This window comes from Gymnodraco acuticeps, unplaced genomic scaffold (genome assembly GCF_902827175.1).
Source record: "Gymnodraco acuticeps unplaced genomic scaffold, fGymAcu1.1, whole genome shotgun sequence".
In the NCBI taxonomy this organism is placed as follows: Eukaryota; Metazoa; Chordata; class Actinopteri; order Perciformes; family Bathydraconidae; genus Gymnodraco; species Gymnodraco acuticeps.
The window spans coordinates 114,156-138,513 of record NW_022992250.1 but is presented as its reverse complement, the minus strand read 5'-3'; the positions used below and the strand labels follow the sequence as shown (position 1 = coordinate 138,513).

Below are 24,358 nucleotides of genomic sequence, written 5' to 3'. Positions count from 1 at the left end.
TTACTGAAAACCTCCGTTCCTGCCCGAGATAAAATCAAAGTTGTTGAGCGAATAAAAAGAGACACTTCGTGATCTATTCATGCACAAGGCACAATCATTTCTACATAAAAGATCAAACATAGGAGGAGGATCATTTTACAATTCTTACCTAGCACAAACGCAGAAATATAGAGGGAAATCTGGGAAGCTCCGACAAAGAGGAACATGATGCAGAACATCTGCCATGAATGAGAGAAGGACTGAAGCATGACTGCCACACTCTGGGCCACGAGAGAGATGAAAACAACCTCCTTCCTCCCAAACCTGAAAGAAAAATAATGTTATATCATTAACAGTGATTCACCAACACGTTCTCACTCCCAACTCGTCACATATTGACGGACGGTCAGGGCCCCTCCCCGTCACACCATTACGTACAGGGTAACCCTTGAGCGTCAGTTTTCAACGGGCAGGGCGTCCCATATACCTTCATAGACCTCCCATAGCGTTGATAATAGACGCCATGAGAATGCTCCCCGCTGCATCGAAATTCAACGAGCGCATTCCGTTCTCAGCTGAAGCATATGGTGCGAGACGTCATTGCAACACATTATGCTCTTTATATATAGTTTATACAAATGACAAAATTGTAATTTTCATACTCTGTGATAGGCCTCGGTGACAGTTAGGCAAAAAATAATAGGCTTATAGGCATTTTTTTCTCTTATGTGAAGTTGAGATGATGCATGCTGGGTAATGAATTATTTACATGGATGTACGTAATATAGCCAGAAATTGTTCTACAATTGTGTCTGATTTCCAGCAGGTAAGAACTAACTAACTAACATGTGACAGAAATCAAGAAAATCATTCAATATTCAGCACAAACAGCCTTATGTCGGCCCAATAAGTCATTGTTGGAACATTTGCAAGTGCAGGGTAGTCGTCTTTTTTGCCTGTAAATCATTTTAAGACATTCAAAAAAGTATAACTTACTAATGTGCAGAATGCTAGCTAGCTGCTACTAGCTATTAGCTAGCACAGAATATGTTGCCTTTGAAGTTTAACTTTATTAAAACGACTGACACCTGTTATTGCATGAAATAATATTTGTGATTGTTTATGAATGTAGGTATTATGTGTCAGCTATGTGTTTTTAATGGAGTTATTTATTAAATGAATAACACAACAATAAAAAAAATTAAATAATCATAAAAGTGCACTAATGCCAAGCCCCTTAAATATTAGGTGACCTGTATTTGTCAGATAAGATCTTACAGGTTACAGTCATAGGGAATTGTATGGTTTCCATTAATAATGTATTTCCAGTTACCCATCTTACCATAGCTCAAAACTGTCTTTTTGTAATCATGCTATGTTGATATTGTTCATTCTTTGACAAATATAACTCCACTTTAAAATGTAAGGTGTTCAATTCCTAATTGTTTTTTCTTCTCTCAACAGATTATTCTAAGTTATTCTGAAAGCCAAACTCCATTACAAGCTATAATAGCATCAAAACAAAGGCACTTTTAAGAGCCACGCCCCCTTCGTTTCCCTGTCCTTGCTGTTGTGAAATTGTCCTATCTCTGTTGCTGTCTGTGTATCTCTGTCTGTGTACCTGTGTCTTATCTGTCCATCTTTGTGTTGTTAGTCCCTTTCTGTGTTTTTGTTTTTGTATACTTTTGTCATGACTCAACCTAAATTCAGGCCCTGCCCTGCTTGCCAGACTCCAAATCAGGCGAGCAGGAAAACATGCAGTTCCTGCAACGGAAGCCTGTCAACCAAAATTAAACTAAAAGAAAAAGTGGCATCACTGGATAGTGAATGGGGCCAAGGTGTGGTGAAAAACAGAAATGTTGGACGTATACTTGATTCTGCCCGTATTGCAGTAAGTACAAATATTTCATAAGTTTCTGTCAATTGAATTGAAACTCCCTTTTTTAACATACTAAAAATATTAGTACATTATGATCAGGCCTTTGAAAATATAGTCTTATTGTCAGATGTTACATCTTACAGTGATCGTATTTACCTCTTTGACCCATCTGTGTGATTGTGATGTTTAAAGGTTGTAAATATTTTATTAGAGTCCCACCATAGACTGTTTATATAAATGGACGTAGTGTCTGTGACGTCACCCATAGGATTCTGCAGAGTTGCCGTGAAGCCCTTAGTAGGCGGAGTCGACCACTAACGGCTTGACAGCAACGTCAGAGTCTAATCCCGCCTGCTCCAAATAAGGGCAAAGAGGCGGAGCCGAGGCGGGACCTGCTGCCTCCGAACTGGAAGTAAACAGAGCTAGCTCAGGCTAAGAAGCTAAGCTAACATGAAATACATGCATACCAAGTTACTGCTAAGTGTAGTTCCCCTATATAAACGTTACATTCATAATCAAATGAGACAATCTGCAAGAGAATTAGCTATATTTTGTTATTCTTAATGCTTGTCATTCACACGTTAAGAAAATAAGTACCGATACATCAGAACAATTGTGGCGATGTTCAGCTTAATAAGCCTTGTTCAACATAATTTATTTAGCTAATACTACAGCAGGCGAACCAAGTCTGCATTTCGCTGCATTCCTTGATCTCGTTATAACGACGGACTCCACCGCCCGGACCTAACGGAGCCGCAGTGGGCTAGCTCCGGGACGCCAACTGGAGCTAGCCCCCTGCGGCTCCGTTAGCTCCGGCGGCCACCACTGGGATAATTGGGTCCCCTATTAACATTTGCTCCCGTTTAGCATTATGGGCGTCATAGCCATAGACTATAACAGTCTTACCCAAGGCTGAATCATAAACTAAAATGTATATGTATGCATAAAAGGTTACGTCCTTAGCTGGCTAATAAGTAACAATCTAAGCTACCAAGCACACAAACACCTGCAAACGGGGTAAACATGTATAATATTATTATTTTAGACTTCTTAGAAGTTCTGTTAGTACATTCAAGCGCATAGCACGACATTTTAATTGTCTGGTATTTGTAACAATATTCCCTAAAAGGCACAATCACCACGAAAACGGCTAAAGCTAAAGGGTCAAGTACAGTACTATGACTAACTAAACGTTGTAGCTAGCCTCTATGGTTGTAGCCTAGCAGAGTGGACAAGTTGCTGTTAGCTGACAGTGAGGCATGTACGTGTCCATCAAAGTGACCACGCCCTAATTTATGCAAACACTTAAAGACCTAATATAAATAAAAGGGTCGCGTTAGAAAACAATTCACTCACAGATCCATAATCATGAAGGTGGAATCTAACTATATCGATAATAAAAATGTATGGAGCCAGGGGTAGAAACATGTTTTTTTCTGCTGTAAAGTTGGGCATTTTAACATGGGGGTCTATGGAAATTGCTCCTTTCTGCAGCCATCGCCTATCGGCCAATATATGAACTGCAGTGTGTGGCACTTCCGTATTGGCGTCCCGGCTCTTCCCCAGAGTTTGCCGCTTGAGTCCCACACAGTGTTTTTGGTACAAAAAAGAGCAACAATGCGTATTGTTCTTTGTAAAACAATGATTTTGCTGTAATGAAGGCAATGGCAGAACCAGCAGGTGTACCTTAGCCCTTGCATGCAAATAACAATTAGTCTTACACAATGCAAGATACCTTCATTTTGCTTGTATAATAATCCAAAATAAACAGTATTAATGGGTTTAAGGTAGCGGGTCAAACAAATGTGTGTCAACTGCTTTTGTTCATTTCAGGTGCTGAAACTGGAGGCTGTAGGCTACAAGCCCATTCTACTTTATGGCAAGCCAAATAGGGCTTCAAATAGGTGGGCTGCTAATATAATAACCCATCTGCCCCCCACTCCTACCAACAAAACCCTATTGGACAAAATGCAGAGGTGTTATGAATTCCTCTTGACAAAGGGTAAGAGTATTTTCTTTTTCAAAAGATTGTGTTAAAGGTAGGGGTAGGTAAGATTGGAGAAACCAGCTCGAGTGCGCTAGAATTTGAAAGTACACTCTAAAAACGAATTCAGGCGACCTTTCACCTCCACTTAATTAAATGCATGGTTGCAAGATAAAATGTGAGTTAATTGATTTAGATAAACATTTTAAGTTGCAAACATTAATTTATAAGTTGTGTTGACGTAATAATGTTGGTAATTACATCAACTTAATATTGTGTGTAATTTGAACTCTGATTTCTGCGTTAATTAACTTAAAACTAAATTCAAGTTGTAGCAAGTAATGCAATTGGCTTGATAACTTAATTGTTCTACACCTTGAGTTAAGGATTTCAAGTCCACTCCCACTTAACATGCCTGGACAAGTTCCCACAGTTAAGACAAATAGAAATATACCAAGGAAATGTTAAGGTGAGTGTCATCTTTTGTCATTCAAATACAGTAGATAGCCTTGTAGTTGCACTGTATAGGCAAATAGCTGTTTGACCACAATTAGCAGCCTTTGAACTGTGAATAGTTCTGTGAGAGGATACAAAGTAGTAGAGGCTACTGTGAGAGTAAAAATACTTTGGTTACTATTGTGATATCGCTTTTTATTCAAAATGAATCTCGGTGAAGCAGATCAAGGACATGCTTCTTGAGGTAGGATCATTATTTAGAGTTGTCATTGAAATGCAAGTTGTTGGCAGTCACCCATTCAGAATATATTCATTTAGGTCATTTCTCTTTTTTTCCTTTTTCAAAAATAGCACAATACAATTGAAGTACGCAGAGAACTAGCCATCCGCTGCCTTGTCGTGTACCTTGGAGAAAAGGAAGAGGACCTTTTCAAGGAGTTTAGCGACGTAATTAAAAATTTTAAAATAAAATCCACGGGCACAGTGTAAAAACACAGGACAAAAGCACTGCTCTCTGTCAGTTACATTTTGAAGCATATTGCACTTTTGGCCACACCCCAATCAATAATTTCTGAGCAGCGTTCAGCATGGATAGATGTTGACAGCAATGGCATGGGAAAAGGATTGAAAAGGATTTGAAATGTGGCTTCTGCTCTTCTGCTCCAGTTCAAGTATTGTATGGAACCTGCAAAAAAGATGAGAAGGTACACTAAAACTTGTACGTTTGGGATTGACAAAATCTGTCCACATGCATTTAAACACTAGGCAAAGTACTCAAAAGCACCTCTGTGTGTCTTCAGGACCACATTGCCATGATGACACACACACATGCAGACTCAATAGGTGGAAACAATACCAGTGTTGCTTTAGCAGCTGGTAATAATGGCTCTGAATTAGCTAAGAGTGACAGTTTAAAAAGTATGCAATTACCTAATTCATTATCTCTTATGCGCTAACCTATTATTTAATGTGCTTCAAAAGGACATGAATATCGCCTTCATCAGTGACCAGTCCACCCCAGGATCTGACCATACGATGGCAACCATTGTGGTCAAGGGAAACAAATGAATGAGCAAGCATTCTGCGTTAAATGTGTTCATACTGTTTGAAATAATGATTGTCGGCAGTGTAAACATCTTTGTTACATCTTTTGTCAAATTGATGTGTGTGATCTGCAGATTGGTGGCCATTGAGATTTTGTTTCTGTAGTTTTAGAAAAAATTTACAGATTTTACATATTTGGCACTGGTTTTAAATATGCAAAGGCCTCTAACTTCGATGTGATGGCAGCATTTATTTGCTGTGTCCCCATTTCCCATGGTAATATGGCTAATGTGTTTATTTATTATTTGTGTGGCAATTTAAATTTGTGTTATTTATCTTTTTTATCAAGATTTAAATGAAGCTCAGCGTAAGTTCTTTCAGGAAGACTGGGTGTATATACATCCACTCCGCAGCTGCATAATCAGCTCATCACAGGCATTCTCTTTAACCTATTACATTTCACCTCATTCTCCAGCAGCCAATCAACGTGCTGCAGCCAAACTATAAAATGGTTCTCCTCTCTCCTGCAGTCAGCTGTGATTTCAGGTGTTCATGCACCTTATCATATGGCATGTGTCAATAAATGTTCAAACAAAATGAATTCTCTCCTGATTGAAACATCATGCGTTGAAATAAACAACTGCAGTTCAAAATAAAAATTGAATTGCCTAATATCTTTGTTGTGGAATCAATTAATTTCTTTCTTTAAAGGCAAAAACATGAAAAAGCTAAGAAACTATTGAATACAATATATTTGGAGCAACTTCATTTATAAATGGTTGTCAACTTAAAAATGTGTGTTCACAATGATGGTAATTAAGTACATACAACTTAAAATTCCTTTTAAATCATGTGGTAAAACTAGTCGGAACAACTTAATCTTTTGAGTAATCAACTTCAAAACTTGTGTTTATAATACCAATTATTAAGTAAGTGGTAATTAAAAACACCTCTGATTGTAGAGGAAAAGCCTTCTCCCCTAACTCAAATAACTTTGTTGCTTTAAGACAATTTCATTAGAAGTTGTCTTAACTCAATAAACATCGATGCAAACTGTTGCGTTGATTTTCTTTGTTTAGCCAAGGCATTTGTTTTTAGAGTGTACGCAGCCGAAATAAATCTGCCCCTTCCTTCAGACTTCCTTATAGAGCCCCTCCTCCAACACACACGAACACGCACATGACCAATGAGGGCAGAGATAAGTTTGTGCAAGAGATGGAAGTCTGACAGGCAGGTAGGCCATCCAGTTATATTAGCCGGGCCGGCTCAGATGATTGGTCGTACTTTTTACATTACTACGGCTTCCACAGATGACATTTTATGTATTTATTGTCAAAGCATTTAATGTATTCATTGCTATCGGGATGTTAAGAGCATTCCATGGAATATAACAACAAGTGTTTCTGAAGTGAATTACCTACCCCACCTTTAAGTATATATATATCAATTAAAAAACCCACATACATTGGACAACCTTTTTTTATTTGATCAAAAACTGTAATTAAACCTGCATTACAGAGAGCTCCACTGCCCATCAACCTGCATCTGAAACTCCCACAGCCGAGCAACAGCAGACCCTTATCAGAGAGCAGCAAGAGAGTCTAGCTTCCGAGCAACAACCACAGACCCTTGGCTTGGCTCGGCTCGGCTCGGCTCGGCTCGGTTCGGCTCGGCTCGGCTCGGCTCAGCTTGGCAATTCAAAGTGCTTTACAAAAAATGAAAGACATTAAGAAAATGGCATTTAAAATCAGTCATTAAAAAGAAAAGCTAATAAAATAAACATAGATAAAAGTTACAGTGCAGTCTAAGATATGAATAGTTCAATTAAACATTAAAAGAACAAGTACATGGATACAAGTTACAGTGCAGTCTAAGATATGAATAGTTCAATTAAAAGCAGCGACAAAAAGAAAAGTCTTCAGCCTGGATTTAAAAGTAGTCAGAGTTGCAGCGGACCTGCAGGTTTCTGGGAGTTTGTTCCAGATATTTGGAGCATAATAACTGAACGCTGCTTTACCATGTTTAGTTCTGACTCTGGGGACAGAAAGCTGACCAGTCCCTGAAGACCTGAGAGATCTGGATGGTTCATAATTTAGCAGGAGGTCAGAAATGTATTTTGGGCCTAAACCATTCAGTGCTTTATAAACCAGCAGCAGTATTTTGAAATCTATTCTTTGACACACAGGAAGCCAGTGTAAAGACTTCAGAACAGGAGTGATGTGATCCACTTTCTTAGTGTTAGTGAGGACTCGAGCAGCGGTGTTCTGAATCAGCTGCAGCTTCCTAATAGATTTTTTAGTGAGACCTGTGAAGACACCATTGCAGTAGTCAAGTCTACTGAAGATAAAAGCATGGACAACTTTTTCCAAATCCTGCTGTGACATTAGTCTTTTAATCCTAGATATATTCTTTAGGTGATAGTAGGCTGATTTAGTAACTGTTTTAATGTGACTGTTGAAACTCAGGTCAGAGTCCATGACTACACCTAGATTTCTGGCATTATCTGTTGTTTTGAACATTGCAGACTGAAGCTCAGCGCTAACTTTTATACGTTCTGCCTTGGCTCCAAAAACCATTACCTCAGTTTTATCTTTGTTTATTTGGAGAAAGTTCTGACACATCCAGTCATTGATTTGTTCAATGCACTTACTCAGTGTTTGAATTGGAGCATAGTCTCCTGGTGAAATTGTTACGTAAATTTGTGTGTCATCCGCATAGCTATGGTAACTTATTTTGTTGTTTTTCATTATCTGAGCCAGTGGTAGCATGTAGATGTTAAAGAGAAGAGGCCCCAAGATGGAGCCTTGAGGAACCCCACATGTCATATTTGTCAACTCAGATGTGTATTTACCTATAGAAATAAAGTTGTTTCTGTCCTTTAAGTAGGATTCAAACCAATTTAGAACTGTTTCCGAAAGTCCCACCCAGTTTTCCAGTCGGTCTAGTAATATGCTGTGGTCAACACTGTCAAACGCAGCACTGAGATCTAATAATACTAACACTGAAGTTCTGCCACTGTCTGTGTTTAAGTGGATGTCATTAAAGACCTTTACAAGAGCAGTCTCAGTGCTGTGGTTTGGACGAAAGCCTGGCTGGAACACATCGAAACAGTTATTTAAATGCAAGAAATTACTCAACTGTTGAAAAACAACTTTTTCAATGATTTTACCTAGAAATGGAAGGTTTGATATGGGCCTGTAATTGTTCATTACTGAAGCATCTAGATTATTCTTTTTTAAGAGCGGTTTAATGACTGCAGTTTTCAGGGCCTGTGGAAAAATACCTGAGTGAAGAGATTTGTTTACTATATGAAGTAGATCTGAGGCCATGCAAGGCAAAACATCTTTGAAAAATCCTGTTGGAATAATATCAAGGCAGCAGGAGGAGGATTTCAGAAGCTGTATAATGTCCTCTAGGTTTTTATCATTAATCTGATGGAATTGTGTCATGGTGTTTGAATTGATGATAAGTGACACAGAGACAACACATTTGCTGTTCCTGATGTAGAGGCACTGACTGCTTGTCTGATTTTCTGAATTTTGTCAGTGAAAAAGGAGGCAAAATCATTGCACGCCCTGGTGGATAGAAATTCAGAGGCTACTGACACTGGGGGGTTAGTTAGTCTGTCAACGGTAGCAAACAAGGCACGTGCGTTGTTTTTGTTTTTGGTAATGATGTCAGAGAAGAACGATTGTCGTGCGTTTTTCAATTCCAAATTATAAAGGCCAAGTCTCTCTTTATAGATTTCAAAGTGAACCTGGAGATTTGTTTTTCGCCACCTGCGTTCAGCTTTTCGACATTCTCTTTTTTCTGTTTTCACGGTCATGGCCTTTCTCCATGGAGATATTTTCTTGCCAGACACTTCCTTTACCTTAGTTAGAGCAATGGCATCTATAACATTTTAAATTTTTTAATTAAAATGATCTACTAGCTCATTTACTGAGATGTTAGCAGGGGCAAGTTTTGAAGAAAAATTCTGAGTAAACATTTCCCTAGTATTTTCAGTTAAATATCGCTTTGTGGTTATCTCCTTTTGAACATTTTTGTGAACAGAAATAGAGCTCTCAAAGAAAACACAGGAATGGTCAGAGAGTGCAACATCAGTCACCGCAACCTTAGAGATATTCAGACCCTTTGAGATAATTAAGTCCAGAGTGTGCCCCTTATTGTGCGTGGGCTCCGTCACATGCTGAGTCAGTCCATAGCTATCAAGAACACAAAACAGTTCTTTAGCCCCTCTGTCCTGGGGGTTGTCAACATGGATGTTAAAATCACCAACAATGACTAGACGGTCAAAGTCAATACACACTATAGACAGCAGTTCAGTAAAGTCATCAAAAAAGCTTGCACAGTATTTGGGTGGTCTATAGATATTTAGGAACAGAGCTCGAGAGGAGCATTTCAGCTGAAGGGCCACATATTCAAAAGAATCAAAGTTTCCATACGATGTCTCCCTGCATTGAAGGGAATCATTGAACAGAATAGCAACTCCACCCCCTTTCTTATGCATTCTTTCCTGACTCATAAAACTAAAGTTGGGAGGGGTTGATTCAATAAAAACAGCTGCACTGTTATTTTTTTCAATCCAAGTTTCTGTTAAAAACATAAAATCGAGATTGTGCTCAGTGATAAAATCATTGATTAAAAATGTTTTTCCTGCCAAAGACCTGACATTTAATAAAGCTAGTTTAAGTTTGTTAAACACACTATCAGTCATGTTTTTTGTAACAAGCTGTGGCTGACATGGAATCACTGCTAAATTAGATAAACTCACACAAACGTTTGAGCGCTTCCTGTATCTAAGATGATTCACCGCTCTTAATCTATTACCTATCAACACAGATATCGGCAAAGCTACTGGCAGGCAGGGCCCCGACATGTCCTGGAAAGAGTTGAGAGTGCCATACGCCCTTGAGCCTGGACCCAGCACATATCAGTAAGAGTTTGTTGTGTTTTGTACACACACATCCTTATCAGGCTTCGGAGACTGCAGATGCTTTCTTGAAGGGAGGGGAGGTGGTTGACGTAGGCACGGTGATGGAGACGGGGGAGATGGTGCGGGGGTAGAGGACATGCTTCCAGGGGGGGAGGTGGTTGACGTAGGCGCGGTGATAAAGACGGGGGAGATGGTGCGCGTCTCTGCAGTGATTTTGGTGGGCGTCGTTGAGGAGCGGGGGTAAAGGACATGCTGCCAATCCTGCGTATCACCTTAGTTTGGTCTTTGAACTCCAGGAAGGAATCGGTGCCAACCCTCTGTATCTCCTTTGTGTGTTCAGCAATCTCCAGGAGGGTGGGCGAGGGTGAAAGGGTGAACGGAGTATCCTCAAAGGCGTTGACAGGGAGGGGGGTGACGGGCAGTGGAGACTCCTCCATGTGTCTCATAGGTCTCCCATAATCAGAACATTCCTCAGGCGGGTGCAGTGATAATTCTTCAGGGTTTTCTGCGCGATGTGTTGTGTCTTTCTCCTGTTTTGATTCCTCTTGCCGCTTGTCCTTGGCAGAGGGAACAGATTGATGACGCAGGCAGTTGAATATGTTAGAGATAAACAATTTCACTCCTGACTTGTTCAGGCAAACTCCATTTGCCTTGAAAAGATGTCTGCGATCCCAGAAAAAGTTAAAATTGTCAATAAAATGGACAGAATGGTCAGTACAGACAGTTGAAAGCCAGGTGTTCAGTGCAAACAATCTGCTGAATCTCTCCACTCCTCTTCTGACTGGCGGTAGAGGGCCACTGATGAACACCTCTGCATTTAGAGAGCTGGCAGTTTCCAACAAACATTTAAAGTCTTCTTTGAGCACTTCTGACTGTTGTTTCACAACATAATTTGTTCCAATGTGTAGTACCACATTCTTCACAGTCGGATGTTCAGCCCCAATATGCAGGATCTTCTCAGCCAAGTCAGAGACTACATCCTTGGGTAAACAGAGTACTTTGGTGTTGTTCTTATTACACAGACCTTTTACATCTCTTACAGCAGAGTCACCCACAATCAGAGTTTCAGGCCCAGTCGTTAGCTTTCCCTCTAGCCTTTTACTTTTGGAGTAGCTATTGGTCCTTACCCTGCTGTGTGAAGAGGACAGGTTATCCAGGTCATCAGATCTCCGGTTCTCGGTCAGCGGAGCGTATCTGTTCTGGATTGGCACACTTGGTGGTTTAGGAGGATTGTTTGTAATTCTCCCTTTAGCAGCTGTCCACTGCTGTTTCCTAGTATGAATAGGGGTTGAAGAGGCGCTCTTCCTGGGTGATAACAATGCAGGCCAGCCGGTCGCATCACAGATTTCAGAGCGCTGGGCTCTGCCTGTTATCCGTCCTCCCAAATCCCATGGAAATGATTTACTCTTAGGCTTTGCACCCAGAGAGTTCCAGGGAGGACTACCACTTGTAGATTTATTAACCAGTACACAGCCCTCCTGTTCCTTGGAATCCTTGTAGCTGCTAACTAGCTGTGAGTTAGCATACCCTTCTCCATTATTTTGCAACACTGGTAAAGTGGTGTCATTCCCATGACATAGTCCATTCACTTCCACGTTAACTTCCAACCATTGCATTTTCATTTCCAACACAGCCATCTTCTGTATAAGTTTGTGGATGTCATCTGTAGAGAACAGAGGCATTTTGCTACCAACTAGCTTAAGCTAAATAGCATGCAGTAGCCTACCAGGCTTTAGCTGTTGCTAGGCCACGCTACTGTAAGACTGACGTCGTCGTAAAAATGTTGAAATATGGCTGAAAACCTCTGTCTATTTACGAAGATGAACTGTCCCAGTGATAAGTTAATGTCCAGGAGCCGCTGCTCGAAGTTTTCAGAGAATAAGAATAGGAAAATCAGCATACAAAGTAAGCAGAGGCAGGAGCAAGCAGAAAAGCGTCTGCACTGGCAGAGAGCAGCAAGAGAGTCCAGCTTTCGAGCAACAACTACAGACCCTTATCAGAGAGCAGCAAGAGAGTCCAGCTTCCGAGCAACAACTACAGACCATTAGCAGAGTGCAGCAAGAGAGTCCAGCTTCCGAGCAACCACTACAGACCATTATCAGAGAGCAGCAAGAGAGTCCAGCTTCCGAGCAACAACTACAGACCATTAGCAGAGAGCAGCAAGAGAGTCCAGCTTCCGAGCAACCACTACAGACCCTTATCAGAGAGCAGCAAGAGAGTCCAGCTTCCGAGCAACCACTACAGACCATTAGCAGAGAGCAGCAAGAGAGTCCAGCTTCCGAGCAACCACCACAGACCCTTATCAGAGTGCAGCAAGAGAGTCCAGCTTCCGAGCAACAACTACAGACCATTAGCAGAGAGCAGCAAGAGAGTCCAGCTTCCGAGCAACCACTACAGACCATTATCAGAGAGCAGCAAGAGAGTCCAGCTTCCGAGCAACCACTACAGACCCTTATCAGAGAGCAGCAAGAGAGTCCAGCTTCCGAGCAACCACTACAGACCCTTATCAGAGAGCAGCAAGAGAGTCCAGCTTCCGAGCAACAACTACAGACCCTTATCAGAGAGCAGCAAGAGAGTCCAGCTTCCGAGCAACCACTACAGACCATTAGCAGAGAGCAGCAAGAGAGTCCAGCTTCCGAGCAACCACTACAGACCATTAGCAGAGAGCAGCAAGAGAGTCCAGCTTCCGAGCAACCACTACAGACCCTTATCAGAGAGCAGCAAGAGAGTCCAGCTTCCGAGCAACAACTACAGACCCTTATCAGAGAGCAGCAAGAGAGTCCAGCTTCCGAGCAACAACTACAGACCCTTATCAGAGAGCAGCAAGAGAAGACCAGCTCCCGAGCAACAATATCAGACCCTTAGCAGAGAGCAGCAAGAGAGTCATTTCATTCTTAATCTGGTGCCATGTTCAACCTCTCTCTCCTCTTCTTCCTCACAATCCGGTATTCTTCCTCCTCATGCCATCTCCCAGTCTTCTCTGAATGAACAGCCAAAAAAGAAGAAGATGAAACCAGACGGTACGTTTTGAGTTCACACACTAATAATACATTTGATACCAGGCACATTTCACTTAAATCAATTAATGGGTATAAGCAGGTTTCATTCAGGTAACCAGACCAGTGCACAGCATGTTATTGTTAATACATTGTTTAGCTGTGTTTTGGTGGCTTATGAAAGTGTCATGGTTGATATTGATGTATGGCTAACCTAAGAGGGTTTTGTGAAGCCTGCCCAGGACATTTTGCTGGATTACATGAAATAGGGACAAACATATTTGACACAAATAGACAAGTCTGTAGATCATTTTACAATGTTTGATTTACTTCACAATGATATAGTTAATCTCATGGGGACAGGGTTTTATTCTCAAGAGAGACCTGATGAAAACACAACAGCTATATGGAATACATTTTCAGATAGACTAGACATGTATACAAAGTCAAATAGAACAAATAAAAGCAAAAAGAGGTTTATTAGACAAAGGAGAATTAAATGAAGTGATCATCATAAAATTGGCTACAAGAGCAACCTCCACCACGGACACACTTACATGAAGTGGAATAACGGATAACTCCACTTTGTGAACAAAACGTTGAACATAAAGTACATTCAGCCGTAAAGCATTGTTGACTAAACGTTTTCTTCTCTTTGTATATTTAAGGTTGCCACAAATGTAGAAGACAGAAGGTCTTCAAGTTTGACAAAATAACTGGGAGAAGGATCAATAAGGTAAGTTACAGAAGCCATACTTTTACCTTTTTTTCATTTGGGTGCTTGTCTGACTCAGTAACTTTTTAAAGATACTAAAAAAAATGTCTTCAAATACAATTATTGTTCCCTGTGTGTGTGTGTGTGTGTGTGTGTGTGTGTGTGTGTGTGTGTGTGTGTGTGTGTGTGTGTGTGTGTGTGTGTGTGTGTGTGTGTGTGTGTGTGTGTGTGTGTGTGTGTGTGTGTGTGTGTGTGTGTGTGTGTGTGTGTGTGTGTGTGTGTGTGCGTGTGTGTGTGCGTGTGTGTGTGCGCGTGTGTCTGTGTAGGCGGGGAAAGCAGAATGTAAAGTATGCTGGTTGCCTTGCTCTATGTGGTAAGACGTAGTTAATATTTCATTCATAGACTATTAAATTGTTTCCACTTTTAACCCTTTCAGAGTGGTATTTCCCTTCTCTCGTTAATCTGTACTGTTTAAAGTAGTAACCAAAGTATTTAAGAAAGTAGTCAAACGATCACCCTTTCATTAAGGTATCATAACACAAGTAATACAGAGAAAGGTATATGTTAGCTTCACCTCCTGTCTGAATTTGGATGGTAGTTAAGAGTGCTCCTTAAAATCTTTTGGAAAAAGCTCTATTGCCTGAGGTAAATACGATAGTGTTGTCTTATATTCCATGAAGACTTGCAGTGAGAATAAGAGCAATGATGATAATAAAACCCATGGTCACAGTTCAGACCAGCGAGGAAGCAGAGGAGAGCAGTATTGAACTGCGATGGGAAGAGTCACTCTCTTTATTACATTACATTTCATTTAGCTGACGCTTTTATCCAAAGCGATTTACAATTACCAATTAGAGGGACATTCTCCCTGGAGTAACTAAGGGCTAAGTGCCTTACTCTAGGGCACACTTTGGTGGTGTTCTAGGCGGGATTTGAACTCACAACCTTCCGATCTTCAGCCCACTATCCATTAGACCACCACTACCCACTTTATCCCTGTGTGTTACTGTTTATAACGGCCAGGTCTCCTTGGAACATAACACCGGAAACCTATTAAAACCAGGTTTAAGTTACATAGTGCCACGTTAACAAAGATCAAAAAATGTCAATTACCTATGTTTTAAATGAATCCCTCTTAAACATGTGTTGGTAAATTAATCTTTAGTTTGCTTTTCTTTAACAATGATTGGAAGGTTTGCTCTTTGTTCTAACAACACGTTGTCCACTCTACAGTTGCAGAACTTGGGAAGACACTTGGGAGCCTGCCAGTGAATTTGAACACCACACTGCCACACTTGACTCCTCACCTCCCTCTGGCTTAGCCAGCCACGTTTAGCATATCAGCCTTAATCCACCTGGACTGCATGCATTTCTTTAAATTCGAACATGTTTGGCATCAAGACCAATTGCTTCTTTAAATGTAGTTTGAACTTAAGTCAAGTTTTTGCACTCTGTATGTATCCAGTTTGGTTGCGTGTTTCTTTCAGGAAGTTGTCACTTTAAAACACTTTTTGTATTTCTCCTGAACAGAGGTTATTGTTATTGTATTTGTATGTCAAAACAAGTATAAAAAGCATCAAGACCAATTGCTATTATTGTTTAACAGCTGTTTTAAATGTAGATTGAACTTAAGTCAAGTTTTTGCACTCTGTATGTATCCAGGTTGTGTGTGTCTTTCAGGAAGTTGTCACTTTAAAACACCTTTTGTATTTCTCCTGAAACAGGTTATTGTTATTGTATTTCTATGTAAAAGTATGTGTGCATATGTATTTGTTTCTGAATATTGAAATAAAAATAAATAACTGGCAGTTATTATGGCTATACATTTATTAGCTACATTATTTGATGTTAAAAAATTGCCATGCTTTCTTAAAATGATATTCAACACATAGGCTACAAACACTTAAAGAGCCTGTGACACGAGTTTCCCCCATCATCCAAACCCATCAATTTGAGTAAATATTGTCCCCTTGAAAACCGTTACTGAACTGATTTTGGATATTTGTACTTTGATAACCATTAATCTGTCCTTCAATGTTGACCATTTTCTGGATCTTCTCGGGGATTCTTCAAGTCCCGCCAAATTATGTGTGACGTCATTGCGGGCACAGCGCTCCAGCTGCACTGTTCAGGATCCCAGCATCTGCATGTAAACGCACGATGGCGCACACAGCAGCAAGCTCAGACAGCGATGACAGTTTAATTTTGAACGTGTCTGAGAGCTCATATGAGGCTGAAGGATCGCTTTATGTTGTATCTGTTAGAAGTTTAGGAATTAGGTGTGTCAATATGGGCGATCATACGGTCATGTAGCCAGTGGTGGACTGGGACTAAAAATCATCCCGGGACTCTCGACCGGCCCACTTCGGTACCGCTAGTAAATTGTCAACGGGGGGAGTGGGGGATGTCAGGGGCGGCGGGTGCTGTAGATAGTAAATGTAAATATGTAAATATTTGTGTCACTGCATCCTGGTAAAATACAAATATAATGCAATGTCTGTGTCTTTGACATTAGCGCTGCTAGCCACCTGTGCTCTGTACTACGAAGCCAGTTAAACAGACCCTGGATATGTTTGAGTAACAAACTAACAACAACAAACTAACAAACGAGATCTCGCTAAGCGGTCCTACGACGCTGGTTATCAACTCGGTAAATCAAGCCAGGGTTTCTCTCTCCAGCTGAGAGCGCGTTCACGTCTAAGACACGAGTGGATCTGACTTTAATTACATTTGACTCGAGTGTTTCGTCAACATAATGTGTTGCTTAAAATAATACGTCTGCATACAGTATGTGACACTGTAAGTGTTGCACGGCCAGATACGGCTGGAGAAGCTGACTCAGATAAGGAAATATAATATGATATATTATGATATTATATGATCGATGATCTGATTGATGATGTAATATGTAATATATGCAATATATGAATATGATAAGTGTGACACGTCGGCGTCTTCTCTGCATACGGCAGTTTAAACTGTATTTCCTTTATCCTGTAATATGACTTGAGAGATTTAAACTCCGCACACTGAGTTGATCTCTTTTCTATAGACACCGGAGGCGTAAAAAAAGTTATTTAGCCTTCCCAAACCTGAGCCTCACGCGCCGCCTATGGGGGATGTGCTAGTGACTTATCCGACCGGCCCACTTCGGTACCGGCCCATCGGGATTCGTCCCGATGGCCAGTCCGCCACTGCACCCAGCCCACGTAAACTGTCAACGGGGGGAGCCTCGCTGCGGGGAAACGGTGGACCTAGTGTCCCGATCGGAGTGGGAATAATAATAATAATAATCCGTGCATTTTATCCATTAATTTCCCCAACATTGTGGTGAAAAAACCACACGTTTAATCCATGTTGGTGTACAACTACAAAAAGCATCGGTTTGTTTTCTCATCAGGAAATGCAGACCGGCACAAACAAACGATTTGTAATCATCATTCTCACGATCATTTAATGTATCATATGTTCGCCGAATTGACATGAAAGCACTAATAAATGTAGTTTCATCCACTTGAGTTTACAACTACAAAAATAATCGATTTGTTTTTATATCACATCCTACGGGAGGAAATTCAGTAGCTCTCGCTACCGATTTTTAATCCTAATGTAATCATCATCTTCACCACGATAATTTATGTTTATGTTCGCCGAATTGACATGAAAGCACTGACAAATATGAATATACTGTAGTCAACTTCATTAAAACGTTATTAACGTGCCTAAACTCAGTAATTCACCATTTCTACGCATGACAACACACTTTGTCCGTGTTTGGCTCTCTCGCCGCACAGTGAAGCGTTCCCGCATTGACGTCACTTCCGGCTTCCCCCAAAACTTCAAAATGAGTCGAAGGAATTTCCCCGCGATGTTCGAAATTATTGATATTTAACGGAACGGTATCGCACCATCTTTTTTAAACTGACGGTTCGAGATTACTAGTAGCCCAATATTTCATTGCACAACAGTTGCTGGGAGGCTGTCACAGGCTCTTTAAGCGTCCTTGATCACTCAAAATATGTTATGTTCACCTGTTACTGTATGCACATAACATGACATTTTTTCTATAGACATCTTTATGTATTTCATATGCATTTATTTAAATAATGCTGAAGTTAAAACATTTTTATACTTTTGATAACATTTCCATCCAAAAAATGTGTTCATTTAATTTGCATAGGCCTACTCCATTTTTACCATTGTTGCTATGGACGCTGCTAACGCCAATATAGCTTCCATGTTGTTTTAATCTTCTTTTTTTGCTTCGTGTCACCCCATTTCTCAACAGAAAAACACTGAGGAGTGATGATAGCAAAACAATGGGAACATGTTTTATTAACCTTTCCTTTGGTTAGGCTACTAGGAAATACTTTATTTGTCGGTTAGGGATAGCGGAAAACATCCAACCGCTCTGCAAAACCCATAGCTGCCGAACCGCAATTTTTTTTAGAACTCATTACGTGTATGTGCCCTCAAACAACATCTTTGCATTTCATTACGAAATATCATAAGTAAGTATTCTAATGACTAGTTCGGCTGTAGTATATATCATATAAAGTCATTTTACGATCCTAACTTTTACCATCCTACAACTCTTTTGCAAACCGGAAGTACTACAACAAAACACATTTTCATAATAGGCCCACACAGGGTTGGGTTGTAACGGAATACATATAACAGCGTTATGTAGTCAGAATACAAAAATCAAGTAGCCTAACTGTATTCAGCTCGCGTTACATTTGAAAAAACGAGTAATCTGATTACAGTTACTTTCGTAAACCTGAAGTGAATACATTTTGGATTACTTATTGGAATTATTGGTTGAAAGATTTCCTCACAACATTTAATATTCATTACTAAAGGTACTTCATATCATTCATATGGAGTGGGGCCAGACTAATGTGGAAGAGCAAATGAAATGGCAGGAGAGAAGGCGACACGCCCGTTCTAAGCCGTGTCCCTCACTCCTCACATCCCAAGCTGCATCTCCAAAGAGTTTATTATGTTGTTACATCGTTTCAGATGTGATGTTTCAGTTGTGCTCTTGATACGCCATTAAAACAGTAAAACACGTTCAGTTTCCTTTTGCTTTTTGTGTCTCCTGTAGGCTACACCAAAACATACCCATCTGTGATGGAAAAAGAAAGTAATCCAAAAGTAATCTAAGAGTAATCTGAATGCGTTACTTTTTTAAGACACGTAACTGTAACTGTATTCAGATTACTTTCAGAGCCATGTATTCAGTAATCAATAACTGATTACATTTACAAAGTAACCCTCCCAACCCTGTGTACATATACATATATGTGTACTTTATAACATTAGTACACAGGACCTACAGACCCTTAGTGCATACAGCAGCTCATACATACGTATACATGTAGGCTACTGTAAACAGAGGTGGAGTGTACTCAGTACTGAACTGGAGTACAATGTTCAGGTACTTTAGTTTACTCTCTCTGATACTGAATACTCTCCTGTACTGTATACCATTTGTTGTGTACTATATTTTCCCATATTTAACAATGCCAAACCTTTTGGTTACACACCCAGGATAGCTGAGGTCAAGAGCTCTCTATAACAGTTGGCCCCATGCCTGTACTCCCTTTTGTTGCTGAATTATTGGCCTTCAAACATGTACTGAGGTCAAGGTTTAAAGGTCCATTTTTCAAAGCAGGAGGCATGGACAACCTTCATACTGACATATGCCACTCTGCAGATCAAGGCCTTTCCAATTATGTATTTGGCTTTGCCCTAACACAAAGTTTTAATTTTCTCATTTCATGGGCAGATGCCAAGGTGTAGTTTTGCAGAGCGCTTTGAAGGCCCAATACCAACACAAATCTAATTAACCTTTTTTTTAAAAACTTTTTCTATGAAGATAGTTACAAGAACTGGGGTGTTTGATCCCAAAAAATAATAATAGAAAGGAAATTAACAAGGTAATATTACAATACAATTCAAGTTCAAAAGGATATTTACATAATGGACTAGTTAATGTACTAGTTGAGAATAGTTACATCTATCAATCAATCAAATGGTATTTATATAGCTCATGTAAATATACATTTGTGTCAGGGGGCTTTACAGTTTGTATAGAATATTACACCCTTGTCCTTAGACCCTCACATCATACAAGGAAAAACTCCCAAAGATGAATGTCCTCTCCCAGGACGGACAGGCTAGCAACAGGTGTCAAATGTGTATACAATACATTCAAAATACATTTGCATCATAGACAGTCCTGATGTCAACAAATGTAATATATACATATATAATAAAGTTATATATAAATTAGGTATTTATTTAAGAACATGTTCCCTATTTTAAAGTGAAGTCTTGTTCATAACCAATAAGCTAGTAGTTTGACTCTAATTGACCTGATCAGGTTCCCTATTCTAAAGTTGCCTCCTCTTCACACTTTGTAAATACATTATTGCACACAAATACTGAAATTAACCTCAACAGCACATGAACAAAGTAGGCACATGTTCAAATATCTGTTCTGAGGTTCAGAAACACATACCAAAACATGTCAAGTTTCTCCAAGGCTGAGAACACATCGGCCTATGCCAGGGGTCGGCAACCCACGGCCCTCGAGCCGCATGCGGCCCTTTAAGCCCTCTGCTCTGGCTCCACAGAGTTTAGACAAAAATAAGAAGGAAATAAAATAAAAGTATTTGTAAGACTATTTATATTTTCTTGCATGGTTGAAAATGTTTCGTATCTTGTATTTTGAGGTGATACTGTGACAAATAAATAAAAAACAAAACGGTTTTAATTAGGTCAACTAAAATATGCGTCACATCCTGCTACGGTCACGCGCTAGCGCCTTTTCTTGCAGGCGAATAACCTGACCCCCGGCTCGATGAGCGAACTATGGACAAATCAAAGAAAAGTACCGGAGGAACACAGGATTTCATTCTGCGTGGACAGAGTTATCTGCTTTCACAGCAAACGATGCTGGTTTACCGGTATGTTTGATATGTAGAGAGAAGTTGTCAAAGGTGCTGCAGCCTTTACGTATCGAGGAGAGGAAGACAGCTGACGATCTTCAGTCATAATTCAATGGGGTATGTAATTTATTTCAGAAAACACTTTTTGTTATATTCCATGGAATGCTCTTAACGTCCCGATAGCAATGAATATATTAAATGCTTTGACAATAAATACATTAAAAAAATGTATCTCTGGAAGCCGTAGCGCTGTAAAAAGCACGACCAATCATTTTAGCCGACCCGGCTAAAATAACTGGAGCTGGTTTCTCCATTCTTACCTACCCTACCTTTAACTCTTTTTAGGGTGCAGCTATATGTTTTATTTATTTCAAAGTGGGCCCATTTTAATTATATATTTTTTTCTTCAAATGTGCAGAGGACTCCCCAAGTGCTGTGTTTAATTTATTTTGTAGTAGGCCTGTGTATTATTTTAAATTCTCCTTATAGGAGTTATTTGTTTCTTATTAGAGGTTAACCGTTTTATATCATGTAATAAATAGCCTAATAAATGCAAAAACACTGTAGTTTTTGTCTGATATAACAATAAATACAAGCTATCAATCTATGAAATATGTTTTGCGGCTCCAGACAAACATTTTTTTTTTTTTAAAGGAGCAAAATGGCTCTTTTGGTCAAAAAGGTTGCAGACCCTGTAGAATGATCGAGGGTCGAGTATCTTTCACGACTCAGGTTTATTGTACAGTAAATCAAGACATTACAGTAGGCAGCTACAACACAACTCGCGGGCTTACTCTGAAGTAAAGCAATCCCTCGCATGCCGTAAAGCATGTCGCAACACTGTCATAACAGCCTTAACTCTGTATGCATTGTATGCATATGTGATATCTCCCCTTTTTCCTAGTTATTTAATTTTAAATAACTGTAAAGAGTTTTGACAGATTAGTCACAGCATCATCCTGTAATAGTAAACAACAGTCAAACTTTGATAGCAAATATTCATTCAGTCGTACTGACAACCAAAAATGTAATATGAATACAGATTAACTTAATGTTGATAAAGATGGGTAACCAATACCTTCAGTAGTGCTGTTATAAAATAAAATTCAAGATGCAAGTTTTATTTTCTAAACATTGCAGCAGTAATATCACATGTGTGCATAACATTCACAATAAACAGAACCCAAAATTCAGCAGACTCAGAGTCCACCTGTGTTTCCCTATTCATTTTCTCCCCCCCAAAGGCCATAGGTGTTTTTTTTCATTCACCCCCAGAGGTCATTGTGAAACACCCAAAACACTCCTGTCTACAAGTCCAACCTAGTGGCCGGCTTACTGACACGGCCAGACCTGGTCTGAACACGTCCTGGTGTTGGTGTATAATCGAAAAGATAGGATTAATTACGTAAAATTATGCGCACCTGGACGCGCTGGCGCACCACCGACTCCGCCAGCGCGTAAGCACATATTATATACTTAAGTATTTTCACATGTTGCCATTTTATACTTTTTACTCAATACATTTCTTTTTACAGACTAGTTACTGGTCTCTTTGCAGATTTAGTTTTAAATTAATATATGTTATTATAGGTTAAGTTAGCCAGCCCAGTGTGTGTATAAAACAATTCAAATAAACCCCACCTTTACCAAGTCCAACATTGAAGTTATGAACATATCAATACATGAATAATTACAATATCAATCAATCAATCAATGTTTATTTGTATAGCCCAATATCACAAATGTTACATTTGTCTCGGTGGACTTCACAGTTTGTACAGAATATCAGTATGACAATACAATTATAAACAATATGGTGCTTATTTGTGTCATTCTGTATGGAGGAGTACTTTTACTTTTGGTATTAAAAGTATATTTTGATGCAGAGTATTTGTATTTGTTTACTTCAGTAAATCATCTGATTTATTTGTCCTAACCCTAACCCTGCTACATTCTTCATTTTTTATTACCTCTATCGGGATTATTGCATCGCGCCAATCTTGAGTCAGGTTTTCCTCAGGAATCAGGCAGTGGTGTCTGGGAATGTCTGTCAGAAAGACAACAGAGAAAACGCCAACTCCATTGGGCACGATGCTGGCACAGAGCAGGAAGAAGACAACCTGCTGGAAACGTCCCCACTGACCCAGAAAAGCAGTGGACTCATCGTAATCCTTCATAGCCTGAGTATTAACTGTCTCCTCCCAAGCTTGCAGACAAATTCCTTTTCCAACTCAACAGAATGAAGACATACAGTTTGCAGTCTCTTAAACTGTGAGATAGCCACACCCTTTACAACCATGCATACACATCAAAAACCACAGTGTACATTGTACTCTATAAGAGTACATTTAACACCAGTCTCGGGGTGTATATAGGTCCAAGAGTTTGGTGTTCTCTGAACACTGTCAAAAGTGTAAAATATAAACTCCAAATAAAGAGTTAGATTTGAACACTTTGGGAGTCAAAATATACTCTACACTGCAAAAATCACAGTGTAAAACATGGGAAAATAAACGGGGTGCTCTCTTTTCCTCTCCCTCTCCTGACAGCCCGTCAGTCTCGTGCAGCTCGCTGAACCTGTAATAAGTGACCCGACAGTAAAGAACACACATATTTCTTATAACTAGTTAAGCTAGTTCCAGAGTAGATGAAATAGCTAAGTGTGTTAGGTCTAACTCAGTGCTTCTCAAAGTGTGGTCCGCGGACCACTGGTGGTCCGTGAGTGCCCCCTAGTGGTCCGTGAGTATATTGGTAAAATTTCACATTTGAAATAAATAAATACATTTAAGTTTTCCGCACTCTCGCGGGAATATCTCCACAATGGAGCAAGGTTCAGTTTCATTTTCAATTGCATGATATAGCCCAGCGCAACACCTTCATCACACATGTTGCCACTTGTTTGTACCATTTTCAGGCGATTTGTAATCTGTTCTAGAAAAACGATGTGTTTTTTTATATTTGTGGAGTTAGGTGGTCCACGAGTGTTTTTTTATTGGTTAAGTGGTCCTTGGTATGAAAAAGTTTGAGAAACCCTGGTCCAACTGTATTTTGCTCCACTCAACGGTCCGTCACAGCGGTGGAGCTTTGATCCGGAAGAGCTGCGTGTTCTCCGTCAGCAGCAGCTGATCTGATCTCTGATCTCTCTCTCCTCCGGTTATACTCCACTCGCATTTATGTCCAAATCTATCAGATCTCGCAAGTTCTAGTTAATGATATGACTGCCTGCTTATCAAAGGACCTAAACAATAAGCGTTGTTTGGCAACGGCTTGTGGCTGCAAAGTATAGCGCAGCATTATGCACATGTTTTAATGAGGGGTCAAAATCCCATGCTCATAAAATGCTCATATCTTTTTCTCTTCATTCCTCACGCCCCAAAATAAATAAATATACACATTTTAGGAAAAGTAACGAA

General features: G+C 39.9%; 1 protein-coding gene across 1 annotated transcript; it reads right to left on the bottom strand.

Annotated features, from left to right (window-relative positions):
• On the bottom strand, positions 1-23,231 carry LOC117540062 (solute carrier family 22 member 5-like). Its single transcript, XM_034206482.1, has 3 exons — positions 22,916-23,231; positions 149-303; positions 1-19 (listed from the first exon to the last, which is right to left on the bottom strand). Exons 1-3 carry the CDS (start codon positions 23,120-23,122, stop codon positions 1-3), a joined length of 381 nt encoding a protein of 126 aa, XP_034062373.1. The 5' UTR covers positions 23,123-23,231.
• Between the last annotated feature and the right edge of the window lie 1,127 nt (positions 23,232-24,358).

Coding starts and splice junctions, on each gene's coding strand:
- LOC117540062 (XM_034206482.1), bottom strand. CDS start 23,122: ATGAAGGATTACGATGAGTCCACTGCTTTTCTGGGTCAGTGGGGACGT. Junction 304..22,915: donor ATGCAATAATCCCGATAGAG/GTAATAAAAAAT, acceptor TTTTTCTTTCAG/GTTTGGGAGGAAGGAGGTTG.